Raw genomic sequence first — 25,541 nt, 5'->3', positions numbered from 1 at the left:
CAGGGTGATGCTGTTGCAAAAAAAGCAAACATGATTCTGGAATGCATTAACAGGTGTGTCGTGAACAAGACACGAGAAGTCATTCTTCCGCTCTACTCTGCGCTGGTTAGGCCGTAGTTGGAGTATTGTGTCCAGTTCTGGGCACCACATTTCAAGAAAGATGTAGAGAAATTGGAAAAGGTCCAGAGAAGAACAACAAGAAGGATTAAAGGTCTAGAGAATATAAGCTATGAGGGAAGACTGAAAGTACTTGCCTTGTTTAATTTAGAAAAGAGAAGACTTAGAGGGGACATGATAGCAGTTTTCAAGTACCTAAAAGAGGATTACAAGGAAGGTGGAGAAAATTGTTCTCCTGGGTCTCTGAGGATTGGACAAGGAGCAATGGGCTTAAACTGCAGCAAGGGAAGTTTAGGTTGGACATTAGGAAAAACTTCCTAACTGTCAGGGTGGTCAAACGCTGGAATAAATTGCCTAGGGAGGTTGTGGAATCTCTATCACTGGAGATATTTAAGAGCAGGTTAGATAGACATCTATGTGGGATGGTCTAGATGGTGCTTGGTCCTGCCATGAGGGCAGGGGACTGGTCTCGATGGCCTCTCGAGGTCCCTTCCAGTTCTAGTGTTCTCTGAGACTATGATTAATATGTTCTGGGGTTGGGGATATCAGTCTGGAGCCATTGGCCCTGGAGATCCCTTGGGCACAGGCTCTTGGTTCTGCCCCCTGTCACGTACCTTCCTCGGGGCTCTCGGAAAACCTCCAATAGTTGAGCATCTCGCTGATGTTATCCAGCTCCGTCCCATCTTGTAGGCGCAGGTCGTCAGCTCGGTTCTCATTATAGTTCCCGCAGGCAGCTTGCACTTTCCCAGCTAGCTTCCCGCTAATCCTCACCGTCACGCTCCCACTGGTGGTGAGGAGAACCCGCAGCCCTGAGCCCTGGGCCACTGTTATCACGTTCCTTGCCCGTCTCACCGACACAGTTTTGGAGGGCCTGGCTGGGAGTCGCACTGGGCGCTTGTTCACCTGGAACGTACGGACCAAGAGATCATTGCCAGAGACCCAAAGAGAGAGGATAGAGAAACCGCTGAGCTGGAGCGGAAAGGGTCCACAGTAGGTGAGTACAGAGACGGACACTGTAAGGGCAAGGGACCCATGGATATGCTGGGTACAAGAGACAGACGGAAAGCTGGATGGATAGATGGAGGCTGTAAATGTTATGGCTTGCTGGACATTGGGGCTATGGATGGATGGATGGATGGCCATCGGGTCTACAGGTGGTTGAATAGATGATTGGTGGGCATCAGTGTTCCCTCTTAGTTGCACACTTATGTGGCCAGTCAGGCGATTCAGATGCTGCTCAGCTGATTAGCAGAGCACCCACAACTAGGTTTAGTTTTTACTGGTGGTGCACATTCAGATATTCCTCAGTGCACATGGAAAAATTTATTCCATACATGGAGGAAAAAAATCTGCCTGTGGATGGGGAAGATGGGTGGGCATTGTGGGTGGGTGGTGCTGGGGGGATACAACAGATGGATGGTTCAATGGAGGGAGCGATGCTGTAAGTGCAGTGGATGGGTGGATGTTGGAAGTGCCATGGATGAATGGGTGCTCAAGGTACAGGAGAGGGATGGGAAGATGCATGGACATATGCCATGGAGGCAGGTGGCTGGAGAAGGTAAACAGTATGAATGGACAGACGCTGTAGGGCCCATAGGCAGACAAACCGACTGGCACCTCCCTCCACCTTCCTCCTTACCAAGACTTTGCCATTGGCATAGACCAGGACGACAAGCTTGTGGAAGTAGACGGTGATGGCTGTGACTCGGGGTGCGCGGCACTTTTTGCAGGTCTGGAACTCTACCACCACCCGGAACCAACTGGCAACCTTGGTGTTGATGAGTGTGGAAATCTCGTAGGTACCCGCCTGGGGCACCTTCCCTGAGGCCCCGTCGTAGGAAGTGAACAGATCGCCGCGGGTGATGGTGCAGTTCCCATGGCGTCTCACGCAGCCCCACCGGCCGCGGCTCAGCTCGCAGAACTCCCCCGCTGGGCACTGGAATGGCTGGCACACCACCCCACCCCTTGGCATGCACATGCACTGCTGCTGGCACCGGGCCGTCAGCACCCTCTCGCCTGGCTGCCGGGAGAGACAGATGCATAGTTGGAGAGGGAGCAGACTCTGGGGTTTGGTTCCTAGCTCTGGGCGGTGCTGTTAGAGCGGGGGGTGGGGCAGGGAGCCAGAGTCTTGGGTTCTGGCAGAGGAGTGATATCTGGTGGCTCAGAACAGGAGGGCTGGGAAGCAGGACTCCTGCGTTCTATCCGCGGCTCTGGGAGTATCCAGAATGGGACCTTACACCCTTTCTGCTTCCATAGTAGCTCCTTCAGGTGGGAGGGTTCAAATCTTAGGGTATTTCAAACTATCCACCCCCATCCACACCCCACTCTCAGCCTCTCCACAGCCTGCTGCCTGAGCCCTGGGTTCTCCACTTCAGTGTGGCGCAGCTGTTCCGTGTGAGCCTCTCTCTGAGACTGAGCCGTGGGTGCTCATTTGGGCCCTACTCTGCCTCTGACTGCGTGGTGTGCGGGGCGGTACCAGCCAGGGGAGGGCTCACCTTGTAGTACCTGCCCTTGCGGAAGCAGTGGCAGTGGAGGATGGGAACGCACTCGTAGCCAGCCCAGAAATAGCCTTTGTTGCACTGGCACCCCTCAGCACATCGCTTGGGACACTTGATGATGTTGGCCACCCCTTTGCAGCTGCTGGAACAAGGGTCGGCACAGAGTTTGTAGTGGCTGTTGGCCGGGCAGCTCATGGCTGGAGGGGAAGAGAAGGGAATGGAAAGGGTTAGTGTATGGAGAGGTGCGGAGGGATGGAGCAGTTAAGAGAGGGGAGAAGGGATTTTATAAGAGTGTCCTCTTTCTGCTACTCTTAAATGAAAGGGTGGATGGATGGACAGAGATACTGATGGATGGTTGGATGGATGAAGAGATGGATGGTAGGATGGGTGGGTAGAAGGATGAGGAAGAGGAGAGGTGACATTACTGTGGATGGCTGGCTGGCTGGAGGAAGGGCTGGATGGAAGGATGAGGGAGAGGAGAGATGACATTACTGTGGATGGCTGGCTGGCTGGCTGGCTGGAGGAAGGGCTGGATGGAAGGATGAGGGAGAGGAGTGATGGAGATACAGTGCTGTGGAGGGATGGATGGTTGCTGATCTGGAACTCTGTGTGTTTGCAGATCTGGAACTCTACCACCACCTGCAACCATCTGGCACCCCGGTGTGCGTGAGTGTGGAGATCTCATACGTGCTGTCCAGGGGCACCTTCCCTGACACCACACCATAGAAGGTGAAGATGTCACCCTGGGTGATGTGCAGTTCCCGTTCCATCTCATTACGCTCCATGGCCATGGCTCAGCTCTCAGAACTGCCCCACCAGGAGCTGGAATGGCTGGCACCCTATCTCACCCCTTGGGGCACACCCTATGTTGTGGATGGATGGAAGAAGGGATGGAGGGATGGACAGCAATACTGCTGTTGGGTGGATGGAAAAATAAATGGCTAAACAGAGAAACTGCCAATAGAGGAACAAAAGAGATACTGTAGACGGATGGGTAGATGGGCAGACACAGAAACTAGGATGAATGGATGGAGAGATACACTTGACGGATTGATAGAGGGATGAGTGACAGGGGGATGGATGGATGAATGGACAGATGGACAGACATACTGTGGTTGGATGTAGAGAGGGTGGATGGACGGAGATACTACTGATGGATGGAGGGAGGAGTGATGGAGGGATGGATGGATGGTAAAGGGATAGGCATACTATGGATGGATGGAGAGTGTGTAGATAGATGGAAACACTGCTGAGGGATGGATGGGAGGATGGATGGATGAAGAGATACTGTGGATAGATGAATGCATGAAAGCAGATACTGCTGAGGGACGGAAGCATGGACAGTTACTGTGGATAGATGGTTGGATGGACAGAGATATCGCAGACAAAGGGGTAGGTGGCTGGATTAGCAGATAAGTGGAGAGGAAGCCCTTGTGCCTGGATGGCTACTGCAAACAGATGAAGGGATGAAGAGAGCTATCATGGGTGGTGGAACACATACTCTGAGTGGATGCAAGGATGGTGGATAAACCCTGTGGATAGAGGGATCTATGGAGAGAGAGATCCTGAGCAAGGATGGAGGGAGCCTGAGAGAGATTCCAAATAATGGACGGATGTAGCTGGAAGGATGGACAGATACACAGATATTGGCAGTAGCTGGAGGAGTGGAAGGAGAGAGAAGTAGATTCTTAAGAAAGAGAGGGTGCCATGAATGGATGGACCAAGACAGAAACAGATGGAGGGACACAGAGACAAGCAGAGTGGTACTGAGGAGGGATGGATTGGTATCAGCCCTGACAACACTTACGGCAGAACTTCTTGGTCCTCCAGGGCTTGATCTTGACCCCAGCAGTCTGGCAGGCGGTGACATAGCTCTGGATGGCCCTGCACATCAGTTGCTGGTTCCCCCTGGCCTTACACAGGTCGTGCACACAGTTGTTGAAGAAGACGGTGGGGTTGATGGTGGAGTAGCAGGTGCTGAAGGGCCCATAGGGTGCCCGGATGATGCCACAGTAGTTGTTGTGGACATAGCTTGCCTTGCGGGACACCTGGCAGGTGGGGCAGACCAGGGCGCGACAGCCATGGTCACACACTTCCCCAGGGACTCTCACCTTCCAGGAGATCCCAAAGTCCCGCAGGTCCCGGGCCAGGTGGCCATTGGGCCGCAGGAGATCATCATGTGGTTTGCCATTGTAGTTGCCGCACAGGCCGCAAGTCTGACTTCGGTAGCTTTTGGGTACCGTAACGGCCAAGTAGTAGTGCTGGTCAAAGGAGAGGTGCAGGCCAAACTGGGTGTGCAAGACCACATTGGCACCGTGGTAGTAGACACGAACCAAGCCACTCTCCAGCTGGAAGGGAAGGTAGTAGGAGATGCCGTCCACCTGGGACAGGGGAAGAGAGAGAGTGTGTGTAATAGGAATTGCGGCATTTACCATATAATGCAGCTACTGCCTCCAACAGGCCCCTGTCCATATCCTCCCATCCCCCCACTTTATCCATCCACCCATCCCGTTCCCTTTCCCCACAGAATCATAGAAGATTAGGGTTGTAAGGGACCTACTGAGGTCATCGAGTCCAGCCCCCTGCCTCAAGCAGGACCAACCCTAACTAAGTCATCCCAGCCACGACTCTGTCAAGCCAGCACTTAAGAACCTCTAAGGATGAAGATTTCACGCCATCCCTAGGCAACCTATTTCAGTGCTATGCCATCCATCCATCCACCCCACTCCCTTTGTCTGTCATTCAGTCATCCCCTCCTTTATCTGTCTATCCATCCATCCCCCTTGCTTGTCCAGCCACTACCTAATCCATTCATTTCTCTTACCTATTCATCCATTCGGTTACACTCCCACTGTATCTTTCCAACCTCTCATCTGTCCATCCCTCTGATCCATCCACTCACCCGCCCTCTCACCATATTCATCTCTCCCCACATCCTCCCATCCATGCACCAGTGTGCGCTCATCCAATGAGCTGTATCTATCATCCACTAGAATCCACTTATGTTTCTCCTTATCTGCCCACTAATTTATCTACTCACCAGTCTAGGATCCATCTCTCCTTTCTTCCCTCTCTGCGTCCCCTTTTCCTTTCATCTACCACCCTCTTACAGCCAGTCAGAGACAGGTCGCCCAAGAGCCCTGCTTGCACTCTTACCAGCACAACTCCATTCCTGTTCCGCACCAGGGTAAACGTGTGTCTGTAGACGATGACAGACACGGAGTTTGTGACAGCGGCCTTGGTCCTGCCCAGCCGTTTGTTCTTCACTTGGATGGTGAAGGAGGGCAGGTAGCCCTTTCGGACACAGCTCTTGGCAAGGACGTAGGTGCAGTTGCCTTGAAAATCGAAGGGGGTGCCATCAAAGCTCATGTAGTGGGGATCACCAGCCACATGACATGTGCCGGTCCTTGGCACCACCGGATGGCACTTGTGGACCCCGTCCATGACCCGGCATTCCTCGTTGGGGCCACAGGAGAACTGGTGGCACTCCACGATCCCACCAGCCTGGCACGAGCACTTCTGCTTGCAGAAGCCACTGGGGTAGAAAGTCTCGCCTGGTTTGTAGTAGAAGCCCCGGTAGACACAGCCGCACTGGGAGATCGGAACGCACTGGTCACCGCTCAGCACAAAGCCCTCGTCGCACACGCAGCCCTCCCGGCACTTGCTGGGACAGCGGAATGGGGTATAGAGGCTGCGGCAAGTAGCGGGACAGCTGCTGGAGCACATCTCGTAGTGGCTGTTCTTGGGGCAGGAGGGCCCTATGAGGGAACATCAGATGGCTGTGGATGGCCCAGCTTCCTAGCGTTGACCCTAACATCTATTCCCATCCCTTCTATGCTTCCCATGTCCCTTCCCATCTTCTTCAGCCCCTGCCCCAAACCCATCCATTCCTCCTTTGTGCACCTGCCCTTCTCGCACCCAACCAGAGCCCCAAGGATTCCACTCCTTCTCGGGACAGCTAGGACAGGGCACTCCGAAGAAACTGACTGCGCAAGTGTCATCAGCGGGTTGCCCATCGGGATAGACTTATTAGGGAGAGCCCATTAGGGATTGAACTTGGGACCTTCGGATCTAAAAGCACAGCCCCTCCGCCCCAGGGGGAAGAGGCCACACTATGCTGGGGGCACACTCACTGCAGAAGTTTTTGGTCCTCCACTTGTAGACCTTGGCGCCAGCTGCCTGGCAGGCTGCAGCGTAGCAGGTGAGGATGTGGCAGACCATGGATTGGTTGTCCTTGTGGGAACAGCGGTCAAAGATGCAGTCTTTGAAGTACCCCTTCGGATTCACCTTGCTGTGGCACTTCTTGAATGGGCCATCCTTGTCCAGGAGGAGCCAGCACTCCTTCTTGCCTTTCTTATGCTCCTTCTCCACCCTCGCGATGTCCACGCAGTCTTCCTTCTCCATCTCCATGCAGCCTGGGATGTCCCGGAACTTCCAGCTCCTGCCAAAGTCGGAGGGGGTGGGCGCCGGCAGCTGGTTGCTCATGGTCATGTCATTGTCACCTTCCCCATCGAAATTGCCACACAGGCCGCACACCGAGCGCCTGTAGGTGGCTGGCACCTTCACACGGATGTGGTTCTTGCTGTCGAAGGTCACAGTCAGGCCGAAGGCTGTCCTCACTACTATGTCCCAGCCCTGGCGGTAGGCTGAGACCTTGTCATAGTCAATATTGTAGGGGAGGTTGATCTGCAGGCCGTTCAGCTGTGGGGAGCAGCAGGGGGATAGGATTAGAGAGAAAACTCTGGGGGATTAAACCTGACCCCCCCTGAGCCAAGGAAATATCCTTAGTTCAGGAGAAAACACCCATCAAAGTCTAGGTGAATGACAGTTCCACCTTGTGGGGACAGGCCTGAGGCTGGAACATCATGTGCTCAGGGACTCACAGAGCCTTAAACCTGAGTCCTGGGTGTTCAGTCAGTAGTTTTGATTCATTGCTCACTGTAGGGTAAAATTCCTAGACAAGCCATGATATTCTGTTAAGGACCACAGCTCTAAATATGGGTCTGGAAACTAGGCCTACACCAGTACCATGAGTTTCCCCTGCCCCCACCTGGAAGGCCATCCCGGCATGAACAAAGACAGAGATAGTCACCCTGGCAGCCACAGTCCAGGAACAGAGCCTTAGGATGTCTCAGAGGGGGCAGGAACAAATGCTTGATTGTCACGTACCTTCATTACCTTCTGCTTTGATTCTTTAGATATAACATGAATGGTCACATCCGTGGGAGGATAACATTGTGATGCTGACATACGCATCACCACTTTACGCGTTATTGTTGATTAATGTTTGCTTTGTTCAAAGAACTTTCCGTAAGCTACGGGTGGAGATCATTATTGTAACCTTAGATTGTCAGCTAATTGTGCTAATTTCCCTTGCTGTTAGCGTCTATCCAGGGGTTCTGGGGTGTCTTTCCCACTCCGTTGCTTCACTCTCCACCCATCAACATTCTATATAATCAGTTGTAACCTGTGGTTTGGCAGTGTTCACTAGCCTACAAGTGAAGTGACACTCCACCAGTGTTGTGTGTGTACAAAACCCTCCTGCTTGCTTCACATACGGTGTCCAGACTTTGTTCCAACACTCATGACTTACCCATAATTCATTCCTTGCTCAGTAGTTATTTGTCTGCTACTCACCACATCTTATTCAACAGTTATTCATTCTCTAATTGCTACTTACTTATTCCTTACTCTATAATTATTCATTTCACATTCACTGTTTCTCATTCCTTACTGGAAGTTGCTCATTTGCTTACTTTTGCTTTCTCCCTCATTCCATACTCACGCCTTACACAGTAGTTACTCATTACCCACTAAAAGTTATTATTTTCCTCTTCCTTACTCAGTATTTATGCCTTATACATTCCTTATTCAGTTCTTACTACTTTACTAAGAAGTTACACCTCCGTCAATAATTATGTGTTATGCATCCATTTCTTACTCTGTCCTCACTCACCTCTTACTCTGTAGTTAATACTTCTTTGTTCCTTATTCAGTATTTACTCCTTACTTTTTCAGTATTTACTTGCCATTTGCTCATTCATTACTCCTTATTCAGAAATTCGTGCCTTGGTCCTTAGCAGTTGTTGAATTACTCACTCTTTACTCAGCATTTGTTTCTTCTTTAGTAGGTACTCCTTACATATTTTCTTACTCACTTCTCACTCAGTACTTATTAACTATTTATTAATAATTTTTTCTCATTCCTTACTCAGTAGTTACTTCATCTTTTCTCAGTACTCTCTCCCCACTCATTTTCTCATTACTTGCTTTTACTCCCTCTTTCTTCCAATAGTTACTTCTTCCTTACTATTGGCTCATTCCATACTCAGTAGTTCCTTTCTTCAACATCATTCCATACTCTGTGCTAACTCACTTTTTACTCACTCCATATTTTGTGGTTACTCACATCTCACTTTTTCCTTTACTCATTCTTTATTCTGTATTTACTCACTCTTTACTAGGTAGTTACTCCTTGAGGTCAGAAAGATGTGTCTGCATCTGTGCAGCTGCCACAGACACACCACAAAGTGAGTGCACACTTACCCTGACCTTTCCATGGATGATGACAAGCTTTGTCCCATACACCTGGATTTCTACCATCTTGCCGCCCCTCTTCTCATGCTGCACCAGGATTTGGAACTTCACCAAGTTGGCGTTCTTTTGGCACAAGCCAGCCAGGAGGTAGACGCAGGTGCCGCGGAAGTCATAGCGCATCCCATCAAAGGTGATATAGTGCGACTCCCCCAGGGCAGAGCAGGTTCCGTAGCTGGTTGGGTAGCAGCCCCGGATGCCGTTGACCACTTGGCATTCCTCGCCCGTCTGGCACCGGGAGGCCTGGCAGGTGACCTTCCTGTTGCGCAGGTTGCACTGGCACTTCTGCTGGCACTTCTTGTCCCCCCAGAAATGCTCTCCGGGAGCATAGAGACGCCCTCTGTGGATGCAGCCACAGCGTTCTTTGGGGATGCACTGACCCCCATCCAGCATGTAGCCTGGCTTGCACTGGCAGGTCTCTATACAGGGCAAGTGGCACTTGTCAAGGGGTGCAAAGTTGTTGCATGTGGCAGGACAGGCAGAGCCACAGAGCTGGTACTTGCTGTTCTCTGGACAGGTCAGAGCTGTCAAAGGGACAGGACACCAGCGTCAGGGGTGACGGCTTCCTAACAAAGCCACGGCCACCAGAATCTCTGCTGCATTTTCTGTTTCCCTCAGGGGCTGTATGGCATACTAAAGGCACTCAGACCCTGCAGAGCTAAAGGGGAATTGCTCCATGTTGACAGCAGTGGGTGGGGGTCTGACACACATCCACTCAAGTCTGATTCCATCCAGCACACACATGCAAGAGCACACACATAAAACCAGATGCAACACAGTCTGAAGAAGGTGCTAGTTATACACACCACACACAGTATATCCATTTACCCACCCAATCACAGTTCATCTCCATTCACAGCACACATCTAACAACTCTGTGGCAAATCCATCTTCCATCTGTTCATCCCTCCATCCATCTGCAGTATCTGTCATCCATCCTTCCATCGATCCTTCTGTCTCTGCCTGCCTAGTCACATGTCCATCCATCCACGGTATCCACCCATCCATACATGTCTGTCTATATGTTGGTCTACTCTGTCTATCCACCCTTCTGCAGGACTTATTCTATCCTAGCCAGTCATTTACACCACGCTCCATCATAGCGGGACTCAGAGCTGCATCCTGGTGGGAACCTAGTGACATGCACCCATAGGGAGCGACACCCATGTCTCCGGCCTCTACCCAGACTCAAAGCATTCAATGATAGGGCTGCCCACAGCCCGGTATCCTCTCATTCACTACTCACGGCAGCCAGCCTGCTTCCTCCAGTGTTTCAGCACTGCACCCTCCCGCTGGCAGGCATCCGCATAGGTCTTGAGCGCCCGGCACAGGATTTCCTTGTAGCCATCGTAGGTGCAGAGGTCAGCCATGCAGTCATCCAGGAAGGTGCTGGGGTCGATGAGGGCATGGCATTGCCAGAAGGGGCCGTCTCGGCCTGCCTTGGTGAGCAGACCACAGTAGGCCTCTCCATGGTAGCGCTTCGCTTGCTTTGGCGAGCAGACCCCGCATTTGCCCTTGCAGCTGTGCTGGCACTTTTTGTCACCGTCCTCCACCCTCCAGCTTTTGCCGAACTCCACCGCGTTGGCTGCCGGTTGCCCCGATGGTGTGGTGAAGTCGTCACTAGCGTCCCCATTGTAGTTGCCACACAGGCCGCACAGCCGGCCCAGGAAGGCCTTGGTGACCTTGACCACCAGGTAGTACTTCCAGTCATAATAGACCTTCAGGCCAAAATCAGTCTCCACGACCAGCTGGCCTCCCCGTTGGTGGAGCCAGAGCTTCCCATCGTACAGGGAGACAGGCAGGCGGGTCCGCTGGCCGTTCACCTGGGGACGTTAAAGGGAACAGCCTCCATCAGGCTAAACACCCAACACTGAGGGCAAGAGCAGCCTAGTGGCTAAGGCCTTGGCTGGGGTATCTAAAGACCAAAGCGTAATTTCCACCTGGGCTACCAGGGGGTCTCCCTCAGCATCGGCTTTAGAGCTTGGCTTGGCTTCAGCAGTGCTGATTCTTGTCCCCTTAGAGTGGGGTGGGATTTACTTCCCACAGCCTTTCACTGGGGCCTGGATGGCAGGCAGCCTAAGTGGAAGAACTCCAAGGGCCGCCTTGGAAAGGGTGTTTCTTGGGTGCGCCCCTGATCTCCTCCACTGGAGCTTCTAGACCCCTTGCAACCCTTAATGGGTTTGACCTCACAACCCCTGGGAGTGAGAGCAGGACCATTATCCCCGCTGCTCAGGGGTCAAACAGAGCATCTCTTGCGCAGCAGGACATTGTAAACCCAGCTCTCCCGCCTTCTCGGCTGGAGCTGCCGCTGCTGCCGCTGGATATAGATTGTGAGGTCTTCAGGACAGGGGCTGTGTCTGGGTAACACCTGGCACAACAGGCTCCAGTAGCAGCAGGGGCGGGATCTGTGTCTCTCTATGGCTGAGCAGTGCCCAGCAGTAAAGTGGTGGCCACTGAGCGCATCTGATCCGGCCTGGCTGGGGTCCTGAACTCAGTTCATGTTGGGATTGTTTTGGAAAACAGAATGAAAATGTCCAGGCTCCATTTGAATCACAGCTCTGGGGTGGGGCTGGGGAAGAGGGGTTCAGGATGCAGGTGAACTCGGGGTGAGAGGACAACTTCAGCCCTCTCTCAATGCAGCAGCTTGGGGCCAGGTGAGAAGCGCCTCTCCATGGCTGCCGTTCCAGCAGGCACAGCTGAGGGAGGAGTGCGTCTCTGTCCAGGTTTGTCTGCCCCTGTGCTCCCCAGGCACAGCGAGGAGACCAGCAAATGGTGCATGTTCCCCCTCACTCCCTGATGAAGGAGAACAGCCAGTGATATTTCTGTACAAATGGCAGGGGAGCTTCAGCCCCCCAGTTCCCTTAAAGGACACCTGGTGGGTGGGAGGTTCATGGCTGAGGCAGTCCCAGGACAAAGGAGGGGGCGCCCCAGCCAGCCCCTTTCACCTCTCTGGTGCTTCTGTCTTGTTTGAGGAGAAACAGCCCCATTCCAGGCACATCCCATTGTCCTGGCACAATCAAACCCTTATCTTGCTTTCAATTATGGTCAGAGGGAGCTGAATATGGAACTTGGTGGTCCTAGCTCTTACCATTTAGGAGGAGTTCTTGGACAGACAGACAGACAGACTTTCTCAAATACATAGGAGATGGAACCTGACCCTTCTTATGGCTGTGGGTTGTCCCTGGGCTGTGCTACGTTCTTACCCTGGCGAGCCCATACTCGTACTTGACCATGGTGATGTTGTAGTGGTAGACCTTGACAGTGACCTGGCTGACGAAGGAGACATGTGTGTCGCCGCGCTTCTGACTCTTGGCGATGATGTGGAAGGCAGGGACTTTGGGCTTAGGGTGGCAAGTCTTGACCACAGTGTAGCTGCAGGTGCCGGGGAAGTCATACCTTCGCCCATCAAAGGTGTGGTAGTGAGGGTAGCCCGAGGCCCAGCAGATGGGCTGGGTGTGTGACGCTTGGACGCACTGAGGCCAACCATCTGCCACCTTGCACACCATCCCTTTGCTGCATTGGATTGTGTCACAGGAACGGTGAGATGGAACGCACTTGGACCAGCCATTCACCACCTGGCACACGGTGCCCGGTTTGCAGTACATATCGTCGCAGGAAGGTATCTTTGGCATGCACTTGGGCTCTCCAGCTACTATCTGGCACACAGTACCTGGTTTGCAGTTCCTGTCATCGCAGGATGGTTTCTTTGGCATGCACTTGGGTTGTCCAGCTACTATCTGGCACATGGTACCCTGTTTGCACTTCCTATCATCGCAGGATGGTTTCTTGCGCATGCACTTGGGCTGCCCAGCTACTACCTGGCACACAGTCCCCAATTTGCAACGGATGCCCTCACAGGAGGGTTTCTTAGGCACACACTGAGGCCAACCCTCCACCATCTGACACGAGGCATCTGATTTGCAGAGGATGGTTTCACAGGAGGGTTTCTTGGGCATGCACTGGGGCCAGCCATTCACCATGTGGCATACGCTGCCTGGCTGGCAACGGACAGTCTCACAGGACGACTTCTTTGTCATGCACAGAGGCCAACCATCTACCATCTGGCAGACAGAGCCTGATTTGCAGCGCATGTTGTCACAGGAGGACTTCTCTGGCACACACTTGGGCCAACTATTCACAATCCTGCACACGTGGCCTGCATTGCATTGGATGCCATGGCAGGAGGGTTTCCTTGGCACGCACTGGTGCCGGCCCTCCACCATCTGACACACAGTATCTGCTCCGCAACGGATGTCGTCGCAAGAGGATTTCTTTGGCACACACTTAGGTTGTCCACCCAGAATACGGCACCTCATACCTCGTCCGCAAGGGACATCATCGCAGGAGGGTTTCTTTGGAAAGCACTTGGGCCTGCCATGCGTCATCCGGCACGTGGAGCCGGGTTGGCAGACCATTTCAGCACAGGACGGTGGAGACACTGGGGCAGCTCTGAAGAATTGCATGCACTTGGGCCAGCCATCAGTGGCCTTACACGCTGTCCCTCCCTTGCAATGTACACCCTCGCAGGGCGGTAAGGTGGGCACGCACTCTGGCTGGCCGTTCACCAGTTTGCACACGCTGCCCTCTTTGCATTTGATGTGGTGGCAGGATGGCACTGGGACACAATTAGGCCAGCCATTCACAATCTCACACTCAGTCCCTGGTGGGCACTGGAAATTTAGGCAGGATGGTGGCACAGGAACACATCTGGGGCCATTCTTCCCCATCTCACACATGGTCCCCTCTGGGCACAAAATGGCAGCACATGATGCAGTTGGAGAAGACACACACATAGGCCAGCCCTGAATCATCTCACACACCAAGTTCTCTTTACACTGGGTGGTCTGGCAGGATGGCACAGGCAGGCAGTTGGGCCAGCCGTTTACCATCTTGCAAACAGTTCCATCTCTGCATCGGATTCCTTTGCAGGATGGCAGGATGTGAACGCACTTGGGCCAGCCAGCTTCAACCTTGCACACAGTTCCATCTTTGCAGGGCATGTTCTTGCAGGTGGGTATAGGGACACACCTGGGCCAGCCCTGTTCCTCCTGGCAGAAGGTCCCAGGTGCACAAGAGGTGGTCTTGCAGGTTGGCATAGGGACACACTTGGGCCAACCGTCTTCAACCTTGCACATGTACCCCTTTGTGCAATGGATGTCCTGGCAGGTTGGCAGACGGACACACCTAGGTGAGCCCTTTATGATGCTGCAGAAAGTCCCCTTTCCACAATGAGTGTTCTTGCAGGTTGGCACTGGGACACATTTGGCCCGGCCCTCTTTCTCTTTACACACATATCCATCTTTGCAATAGGTGTTCTTGCAGGATGGACTTCGGACACACTTGGCCCAACCATCTTTCTCTTTGCACACGTACCCCTTTTCGCAGTAGATGTTTTTGCAGTTTGGCACAGAGACACACTTGGCTTTGCCATATATCTCAAGACATACAGTCCCTTTTTTACAATTGGTGTCCTTGCAGGATGGCAGTGGGACACACTTGGCCCAGCCATCTTCCTCTTTGCACATGTACCCCTTTTTGCAGTAGGTGTTCTTGCAGGATGGCACTGGGACACACTTGGCCCAGCCATCTTTCTCTTTGCACACATACCCCTTTTCGCAGTAAGTGTTCTTGCAGGATGGCACTGGGACACACTTGGCCCAGCCATCTTTCTCTTTGCACACGTACCCCTTTTCGCAGTAGGTGTTTTTGCAGGATGGCGCTGGGACACACTTGGCCCAGCCATCTTTCTCTTTGCACACATACCCCTTTTCGCAGTAAGTGTTCTTGCAGGATGGCAGTGGGACACACTTGGCCCAGCCATCTTTCTCTTTGCACACGTACCCCTTTTTGCAGTAGGTGTTCTTGCAGGATGGCACTGGGACACACTTGGCCCAGCCATCTTCCTCTTTGCACACGTACCCCTTTTTGCAGTAGGTGTTTTTGCAGGATGGCACTGGGACACACTTGGCCCAGCCATCTTCGTCTTTGCACACATACCCCTTTTCGCAGTAAGTGTTCTTGCAGGATGGCACTGGGACACACTTGGCCCAGCCATCTTTCTCTTTGCACACGTACCCCTTTTCGCAGTAGGTGTTTTTGCAGGATGGCGCTGGGACACACTTGGCCCAGCCATCTTCATCTTTGCACACGTACCCCTTTTTGCAGTAGGTGTTCTTGCAGGATGGCACTGGGACACACTTGGCCCAGCCATCTTCATCTTTGCACACATGCCCCTTTTTGCAGTAGGTGTTTTTGCAGGATGGCGCTGGGACACACTTGGCCCAACCATCTTTCTCTTTGCACACGTACCCCTTTTCGCAGTAGGTGTTTTTGCAGGTTGGCAGTGGGACACACTTGGTCTTTCCCTTTTTCTCTTTGCACACGTACCCATCTTTGCAGTAGGTGTTCTTGCAGGTTGGCACTGGGACACACTTGGTCTTTCCCTTTTTCTCTTTGCACACGTACCCATCTTTGCAGTAGGTGTTCTTGCAGGTTGGCACTGGGACACACTTGGCTCTGCCCTTTTTCTCTTTGCACACATATCCATCTTTGCAGTAGGTGTTCTTGCAGGATGGCACTGGGACACACTTGGTCTTTCCCTTTTTCTCTTTGCACACGTACCCATCTTTGCAGTAGGTGTTCTTGCAGGATGGAACTGGGACACACTCAGCCCAACCATCTTTCTCTTTGCACACGGTGCCCTTTTCACAAGGGAAGTTCTGGCAGGATGGCACACGGACACACATGGCTCTGCCATATATCTCAAGACATACAGTTCCTTTTTTACAATGGCTGTTCTTGCAGGTTGGTACAGGAACACACTTGGCCCTGCCCTTTTTCTCTTTGCACACATACCCATCTTTGCAGTAGGTGTTCTTGCAGGTTAGCACAGGGACACACTTGGCCCAGCCATCTTTCTCTTTGCACACGTGCCCCTTTCCACAGTGGATGCTCTTGCAGGATGGAATCTGGACACACTTGACCCTGCCCTCTTTCTCTTTGCACACGTACCCCTTTTTGCAGTAGGTGTTTTTGCACGTTGGCAGAGGGATGCACTTGGCCCTGCCCTCTTTCTCTTTGCACACGTACCCCTTTCCACAATAGGTGTTCTTGCATGATGGAATTTGGACACATGTAGGTGAGCCATCAATTATGCTGCAAAAAGTCCCCTTTTTGCAGTGGGTTTTATGGCATGTTGGCACAGCGACACACTCGGGCCAGCCACCTGTGTCTTTGCACACGGTGCCCTTTTCGCAATGGAAGTTCTGGCAGGATGGCACATGGACACACTTGGGTCGGCCATATATCTCAAGACATACAGTCCCTTTTTTACAGTGGGTGTTCTTGCAAGTCGGCACTGGGATGCACTTGGGCCTGCCCTCTTTCTCTTTGCACACGTACCCCTTTTGGCAGTAGGTGTTCTTGCAGGTTGGCACAGGGACACACTTGGGCCAACCATCTGTGACCTGGCACTTCTCCCCATCTTTGCATTTGGTGTGCTGGCAGGAGGGTACAGGGAGGCACTTGGGCCCATCGTCTGTCGTCTGGCAATAGGTCCCGTCCTTGCAATGGGTGTTCTGGCAGGATGGTACAGGGATGCAGTTAGGCCAGCCATTCTGAAGTTCGCACACTGTCCCTGGTTTGCATTTGACGTTATGGCATGACATCATGTTGGGAACACACATGGGCTGGCCACGAACAATCATGCACATTGTCCCTTCTACGCAGTACATTGAGTTGCAGGCTTCAGATTGAGGGACACAATCTGGCTCGCCATTCTTGACCACGCATTGGTACTTCTGTTGGCACTGCACCCATCTGCAGGGATCTGGGTGCTTCGGGTGCTCAGGACCAGCAGCTGATGAAGAAAAATAAGCACAATTCATTGGAAAGGCTACAGTGGAAGAAGCACTCATGCTTATGGCAAGACCTGCTGCGTGTGGGGGTAGCTAGTGGGAGCTGGAAACGAAGCTGGCTTCTACAAAGAGCAATGTGAAAGAGGGCGGTACAGGGACCCCCTGGAGACAACCAGTGTACATAGTCAGCCTTGACTCTAATATGGAGTATGCGAAGCAGGGTAAGCGTCTGGGAAGAGGAAGATCTATAAAGCTGAAGGAAACATCGGTAGAAGAACCAATGTGAAGAAACTGGCCAGGGCTGAAGATTTTAGCCATTCGGGAGGAGAGCAATCTGCCCGTAGGAACTATGGGAGCTGTGAGCCAGGAATGTCCTGAGTCCGGTTGGCATGAGGCTCCGAAGTTCCACAGTCAGACGTTTGCCTCTCGAGTTTACCAAAAGGTTCTACAAAGAGCCCCAAAACTGCCTATCATCTTTGTGGTTGCAAAATGTACGTATGGACCACACTGAAGGAATTATGGTCTGAAAGCCTGAGAGATGCAGCAGGGCCCCATGCTATGAGAGGAGTTGGACCTCAAGTAGCCACAGCCTTTTTGTGCATGGAGCCACTGTTACTTGGAAGCAAGAACACCATGGAGTCAGGAAGAATTTAGCCTTTGTCTAAGAAGGGGAGGCAAAACAGCTGCTGAAATTCAGTGCTACCAACAAAGAGAGAGAAAGTAACAGATTCAGGAAAGGGGAGGGAGCCTGGATAGCCAACTTTGAATCTGAGTGGCTCTGAATATAAGTGCTTCTTCTGTTGTTTGGGAGGGCGGGGGGTGGAGGTGTTGCTTTACTGAGAAGTAAGTTTATTAGTCATGGTTGGTGTTCCCAGGGAAAATGTAAGCCCCTTAGGGTTATGATGAGTTATGTGTTTTGCTTTGAGCAACCCATCAAAAATTAGTGTGTGTATCAAGAGAAGAAAGTGGGGTTGGCTAGGCCACACTGTCAGAAAACCATCATCTGGCATAGTCTGTCATGCTCTCCCATGGAACCCGCAAGGAAGATGCAAAAGAGGAAGCACCAGAGGGATGGCTGTGTGAGTCTGTACCTGCAAAATCAACAAGAAGTCCTGTGGCACCTTACAGACTAAGAGATTTTTTGGAGCACAAGTTTTTGTGGGCAAAGACCCGCTTCATCAGATGCAGTCCCCTGTCTCCACAGAAGGACCAATCACTGTCTAGATCATCCCACAAAGCAACTTGCCCAAATCAGGGTTCAAACCCAGGTTTCTTGAATCTCAGGCTAGCAACTCTACATCGACCCCCATCAACAGTGCCAGGCTGAAGGGAAGTTGGTGGGTCTCTGTTGACTTCCCTCCATGAGGACGGCCAGGTGAGTCTATTGTAGATACATCCATTCCAGCTCTCCAACTGCCATAGCTAAAACTGCATATCAACAATCCACTTTAATGTCAAGTGTGGACCTGGCCTGTTTAACTTCATCTCGCAGCCACTGGGTGGCACTAGACCAGGGTTGGCAACCCCCGGCATGCATGCCAAGAGCAACACACCAGCCGATTTTTATTGGCACTGGGGGTGGGAAGTGCATGCTGTGTGCGGAGGGGCTGAAAGTGGGGGACCACGGGCCCTGGGTGGGAAGTGGCCATGACAAAGAGGTGGCGTCTCTCTGAGGCACATGCAGGGCCACACAGGCCAGGGAGGGGGCTTCAGGTGGGGAGGTGGGAGGTTGCTGCAGAGTGTAGCCCCACCCTGGAGCGACCTCTCGCCTCCCTAGCTCGAGCTCCCTCCCCAGCCCCCTGCAGAGCGTCAGCCGTGGGGCTGCCAGCTTCGGGGAGGAGGGAGCTGTCTGGGGCATTTCGTCCACCCCTCATGCACTCTGTGGCAGCACAAAGGAAACCCCTGGGGGCCGAGCTGGGAACTGCAGGTGGCGCCTTTGCGCTGAAGGGAAGGGGAGCGAAGACGGGTGCGGTGTGAACGACAGGGGGTCGGTCTCTTCTGCAGCATGTGGGGGGCAGTGTGTGGGGCAGGGTGAGGGAGGGGTGATGGGCTGGGCTTGAATGGCGGGAGGGTTGACAGGTGGGACGGGGGGAGGGGTGGCCCAGTGGTTACAGCATTGGCCTTATAAACCAGGAGGGAGCCAGGTAGGGCCAAGCTGCCAACCAGAGCCCAGCTAGGGATGGATGGGCTCAACCTGGGCTCTGGGCCAGCAGCCACCACAGGCTCCGGGGTGAGGTGGGAGGGGTGCTTGGCTCCGCATCTCCAGAAGGGGCGGGGTCCAGGGCAGAAGGGGAGGGGCCAAGTGCAGGGGGGGCAGGACCAAGGACAGGAGGGGCGGGGCAAGGCAGTCAGCCCTTAGCACTGCCTGGGCAGTGGTGCTGCCCTCCCCAACCTGTGGGAAGTGGCATTGCCATGGCAGGTCAAAGGGACCAGAGCTCAGATCCCCGTTGCGGAAACTCTGGGCCCCTTTGAAATGCTGGACCCCCATGCAGCTGCCCCCCTTTCCCACTCCCCTGCCCTCCTGGTTGGCTGGCCTGCATGCAGCTGGGCTCCCTGGACAAGGAGGCCTGTGGGAAGCCATTCAGCATCCAGCACCCCCAGTGAGGCAGCTGGGGGCCCAGTCCACCAGCTTTGACTCTGCCAGCTCCTGGCAGGAGGTGATGGCTTTGGGGCACCCCCCTCCCCCGTGTGAAAACGCCTGTGCTAAACGGGCAGCAGAAATGTGAGTGGGTGTGTGAGTGACCTGGAGTGCCCCACCCCTGTGCTGCCTCTCCCCAGGACAGGCCTCATTTAACTTGTTTTGCAGAGATCTTAAAAAATTTATGAATGGGACAGCCAGACGGAGCTGCTTCTCGTAGTGAGGGGCACAGCTCGGCCGACTTGGAGGTCCCTTCTGGTTTATGTCCAATGGGCCTAGACTCTCGTTCTTCATGGCTTCAGACAGTCCCTCCCCGGGGGCCGGCCAGGAGTCAGCCCTATCTCTATTCTGGGTTGCAATTTTTGTCCTGCCTCTGAAGCACTGGGGTGGCCACACCTGGAGAGGGGACACTGGGGGGTGGGAAGGGCAGAGCTCTGCAGGGGCACCCAACATTCTGTTACTAAGGGGCTTGGCTAGTTGGTTCTCACCCTCAATGCTCAGTGTCTGGCTGATCACCAGCGGCGGGGTCTGGAAGGTTATCTATGACCTATTGCCAGGTTATCTGGATATTCCTCACTTAATCCTGTGGGGGCCTTAGGCACTGGTGGACTGTGATCTTTCCTATCCTCTGCCAGCAACACACCATCGTCCCCATCTCCTGTGAGCTGTAGCTTTGGTCTCATTTTAGTGGTTGGGTCGAGTGTGTGGGTGTGGGATGGTGTTGAGGGACTAGTATCAGAGAGGTAGCCGAGTTTGTATCTTCAAAAACAACAAGAAGTCCTGTGGAACGTTATAGACTAACAGATGTTTTGGAGCGTGAGCTTTCATGGGCAAAGACCTGCTTTGTCAGATGACGAAATATTTGTTAGTCTATAAGGTGCCACGGGACTTCTTCTTGTTGTTGAGGGACTGTGATAAAGAGGAGGTGAGGCTGGTTCATCTGGGGGTTCCCCAGGGCCTTCAACAATAGGTCTCCAAGATTTTCTACACCTGTGGCTCTTGATGTTACCCTACTGCTTCACTCCTTTTCGGAGTCTGATTTGTCTGGTGTAGCCTGAGTTTCACCTCCTTTAAAAACTACTTGCTTACAGAACTAGGTAGAACAATGCAAAAATATCTCCATGCGCTGTCACTGAAAAAAATGCAGGCGCTTCCATTTTTACCATATAATTATAAAATCAATCAGTTGAAATATACTCCTGGAACTTATATACTCAGTGCACTGTATATAAAGCAGAACAAACAAATTGTCTCTCTGAAATTTTAGTGTGTACTGATTTGGATAGTGCTTTTTATGCAGTGTCTTGTAATAAAACTAGGCAACTGGCTAGATGCATTGATGTACCCCCAAAAGACCTCTGTGTAGCCCACAGGGTACATGTACCCCTGGCTGGAACCAGCACTCCATAAGACCTAACCTGGAGTCACTCTCTTTGACCCCAGATAGGCTGTGGCTTTATTGACAGGACACCCCACTGAGATCCGAGGCTGATGAAGGGCACTGGGGAGGCTCTGGGGGGCAGAAGGATGTGTGTCGGGGTGGAGGACATAAGAACAGCCAGACTGGGTCAGAGCCATGGCCGGTCTAGCTCAGCATCCTGCCTTCTGATCTGTGCGAGATGCTTTAGAGGGAATGAACAGAACTGGCCATCAATCTTTTTAATCACGCCTCCTACAGGAGCTGTTCCGGACCCCTGCTCTTTTCTGTTGACCTTTCCCCAGGTCTATTTCTCATATAGTGTTTCTGAGAAGAGGAGACCAGTGCTGCACACAGTATCAGGGGTGGCAGATTTGCAGAAATTTTGGAGGTGCCCAGAATGCCCAGATCCCAACCCTTCCCCACCCAACTTCATCCTAACCTGCTTAAAGCTTTGGGAGGGAGTTTCTTTAGCTGGCTTCATTCACCTAGTGTACTTAAAAATGTCGCTATTGCTTTCTGAAGTTTTGGTGAGTTCTTCAGATTTTTTTTGGCTTTCCAATTATATTTTGTGACAGGGTCAGCTGAGCTGGAAGGATGAAAGACAGCTCAGGATGCAGCCTGGGCCACAGGGAGAAGAGAAAGAGCTAGTTAAACTTCCAGGTGGAGGCAACAGGGGGTGGCAGCAATCAATCCATGAGGGTCAGCTGATCTCATTGCCAGCGTTGGCTGGGCTTTTAAAAAACCTTACCAGGCAGGGGAAGGGAGAGAGAGGGAGAGCAAGAAAGGAAGAAAGAAAGAAAGAAAGAGATGAACAAGGTAGACAAGTGGAGGAGGAGGACAGGAGGCAGATGAGAAGAGCAAGCAGTTAACAAAAGACAGCAGAGGGTGTAGCTCAATGGGAGAGTGCTGGGACTCCCCTCCCTGCGAGAGACTGAAGCCCTGACCATGGCAAAGAGGGAAGGGACTGACCAGCTGGCCCCGACTGGCAGAGGGTGGTTCAGCCTAATCCCTCCAGCCAAAGGGAGAGGTGTGGGACCTTGGCTAGACCTTGTCACAAATTTTACACTTTGTTTGATAGAGTTGATGCTCCTTTCTATTTTCCTCACTAGAATTTAACCTCTGCTTTTTAAACAATGCTTTTTATTTCTCATTGTTGCTTTAACTTGGTTGTTAAGCCACAGAGGCACTTTTGTGGCTGTCATACTATGATTGTTTAATTTGGGACATACATTTAAGTTGAGCCTTTATTATGGACTCTTTGAAAAGTTCCCATGTAGCTAACAGGGACTTTACTTTTGACACTGTACCTTGTAATTTCTGTTTAATTCCTCATTTTGTGTAGTTTCCTTTTCTGAAATCAAATGGCATGGCACTGGGCTGCTGGGCTGTTTTTTTCCTCCATCATAGGGATGTTACATTTAATTCATTCACTGTTTCCAAGCAATCCAGACCCCAGACCAGATCCTGGGTTCCAGTGAAGACTAAATCTAAGATTTGCTTCTCTGTTTGTGGGTTCTAAAACCAGCTGCTCCAAGAAACAGACATTTCAAGTGTCAAAAACTTCATCTCTGTATCCTGTCCTGAGATCAGCTGTACCCAGTTTATATGGGGATAGTTGAAATCCTTCATTATAACTGAGTTTTTTAAAATTATTTTAATCTCTCTCTCTATTCTCTGTCGGAGGGGTAGCCATGTTAGTCTAGATCTGTCTGTAAGGTGCCACAGGACCCTTCGTTGCTGTCTCTATTCTCTGTTAGCATTGCACAGTCACTAGCACCATCCTGGTCAGAGAACAACAAAAGATCTTGTGGCACCTTATAGACTAACAGATATTTTGGAGCATAAGCTTTCATGGGCAAAGACCTGCTTTGTCAGATGCATGAGTGGCGGGGGGGGGGTGGTGGTCTGCATCTGATGCATGCATCTGATGAAGTGGGTCTTTGCCCATGAAAGCTCATGCTCCAAATTATCTGTTAGGCTATAAGGTGCCACAAGACTTTTTGTTGTTTTCAAAGCTACAGACTAACACAGCTACCTCTGTGATACTTATCATCCTGGTCAGGTGGTTGGTAAAATATCCCAGCTGCTATATTCTTATTATTAGAGCATGCAGTTACTATCCATAGAATTTAGGGTATAATTTGGTTCATTTAAGAGTTTGACTTCATTTTATTCTATGCTTTTTTTCACATATAGTGCACCTCCTCCACCAGCACTACCTGTTCTGTCCTTCTGATATAATTTGTACCCTGGTATAACTATGTTCCATTGATTATCTTGATTCCATCAAGTATTACATAAGAACATAAGAACATAAGAATGGCCATACTGGGTCAGACCAAAGGTCCATCAAGCCCAGCATCCCATCTGCCGACGGTGGCCAATGCCAGGTGCCCCAGAGAAGGAGAACAGAAGACAAGTGATTTATCTCCTGCCATCCATCTCCTGCCCTTGTTATGAAGGCTAGGGCACCATACTTTATCCCTGGCTAATAGCCATTTATGGACCTGACCTGCAAAAATTTATCAAGCTCTTTTTTAAACCCTAATAGAGTCCTGGCCTTCACAGCCTCCTCGGGCAAGGAGTTCCACAGGTTGACTGTGCACTGTGTGAAGAAAAATTTCCTTTTATTAGTTTTGAACCTACTACCCATCAATTTCATTTGGTGTCCCCTAGTTCTTGTATTATGTGAAAAGGTAAATAATTTTTCTATATTCACTTTCTCCACACCATTCATGATTTTATATACCTCTATCATATCGCCCCTCAATCGCCTCTTTTCCAAACTGAAAAGTCCCAGTCTCTCTAGCCTCTCCCCATATGGGACCCTTTCCAAGCCCCTAATCATCTTAGTCGCCCTTTTCTGAACCTTTTCTAATGCCAATATATCTTTTTTGAGGTGAGGAGACCACATCTGCACGCAGTACTCGAGATGTGGGCGTACCATAGTTTTATATAGGGGAAGTATGATATCTTTTGTCTTATTATCGATCCCTTTTTTAATAATTCCTAACATCCTATTTGCCTTACTAACTGCCGCTGCACACTGCGTGGATGTCTTCAGAGAACTATCCACTATAACTCCAAGATCCCTTTCCTGATCTGTCGTAGCTAAATTTGACCCCATCATGTAGTACGTGTAATTTGGGTTATTTTTTCCAACATGCATTACCTTACACTTACCCACATTAAATTTCATTTGCCATTTTGCTGCCCAATCACTCAGTTTGCTGAGATCTTTTTGTAGTTCTTCACAATCCCTTTTGCTTTTGACTGTCCTGAACAACTTGGTGTCATCTGCAAACTTTGCCACCTCACTGCTTACCTCATTTTCTAGATCATTGATGAACAAGTTGAACAGGATCGGTCCCAGGACTGAGCCCTGGGGAACACCACTAGTTACCCCCCTCCATTGTGAAAATTTACCATTTATTCCAACCCTTTGTTTTCTGTCTTTTAACCAATTCCCGATCCATGAAAGGACCTTTCCTCCTATCCCATGACCACCTAATTTACATAAAAGCCTTTGGTGTGGGACCGTGTCAAAGGCTTTCTGGAAATCTAGGTATATTATGTCCACTGGGTGCCCCTTGTCCGCATGTTTATTAACCCCTTCAAAGAATTCTAATAGATTAGACAGACACGACTTCCCTCTGCAGAAACCATGCTGACTTTTGCCCAACAATTCGTGCTCTTCTATGTGCCTTGCAATTTTACTCTTTACTAGTGTTTCTACTAATTTACCTGGTACTGATGTTAAACTTATCGGTCTATAATTGCCAGGATCTCCTCTAGAGCCTTTTTTAAATATTGGTGTTATATTGGCCGTCTTCCAGTCATTTGGTACCAGAGTGGATTTAAAGGATAGGTTACAAACCACTGTTAATAACTCCGCAATTTCACATTTGAGTTCTTTCAGAACCCTTGGGTGAATGCCATCTGGTCCTGGAGACTTGTTACTATTCAGCTTATCAATTAATTCCAAAACCTCCTCTAATGTCACTTCAATCTGAGTGAGTTCCTCAGATTTGTCGCCTAAAAAGGCTGGCTCAGATTTAGGAACCTCTGTAACATCTTCAGCCGTGAAGACTGAAGCAAAGAAATCATTTAATCGCTCCGCAATGGCACTGTCTTCCTTGATCGCTCCTTTTATATCTTTATCATCCAAGGGCCCCACTGCTTTTTTAGCAGGCTTCCTGCTTCTAATGTATTTAAAAAACATTTTACTATTGTTTTTTGAATTTTTGGCTAGCTGTTCCTCAAACTCTTTTTTGGCTTTTCTTACTACATTATGACAGTTAATTTGGGAGTGTTTATGTTCCTTTCTATTTTCCTCACTAGGATTTGACTTCCACTTTTTAAAAGCTGCCCTTTTCTCTCTCACTGCCTTTTTAACATGGCTGTTTAGCCATGGTGGT

The 25,541-nt window shown here is 51.1% G+C and overlaps 1 protein-coding gene across 1 annotated transcript; it reads right to left on the bottom strand.

The window, feature by feature from the left end:
* Positions 1–723: 723 nt before the first annotated feature.
* LOC142004028 (uncharacterized) lies at positions 724–17,125 on the bottom strand. The gene is made up of 9 exons (XM_074981449.1): positions 12,413–17,125; positions 10,456–11,032; positions 9,162–9,733; positions 6,749–7,316; positions 5,772–6,373; positions 4,423–4,996; positions 2,613–2,812; positions 1,757–2,137; positions 724–1,020 (listed from the first exon to the last, which is right to left on the bottom strand). Exons 1-9 carry the CDS (start codon positions 17,123–17,125, stop codon positions 724–726), a joined length of 8,484 nt encoding a protein of 2,827 aa, XP_074837550.1.
* Between the last annotated feature and the right edge of the window lie 8,416 nt (positions 17,126–25,541).

The sequence above is a fragment of the Carettochelys insculpta genome, chromosome 30, assembly GCF_033958435.1.
Source record: "Carettochelys insculpta isolate YL-2023 chromosome 30, ASM3395843v1, whole genome shotgun sequence".
Lineage (NCBI taxonomy): Eukaryota > Metazoa > Chordata > Testudines > Carettochelyidae > Carettochelys > Carettochelys insculpta.
This window is presented reverse-complemented; position numbering and strand designations above follow the sequence as displayed.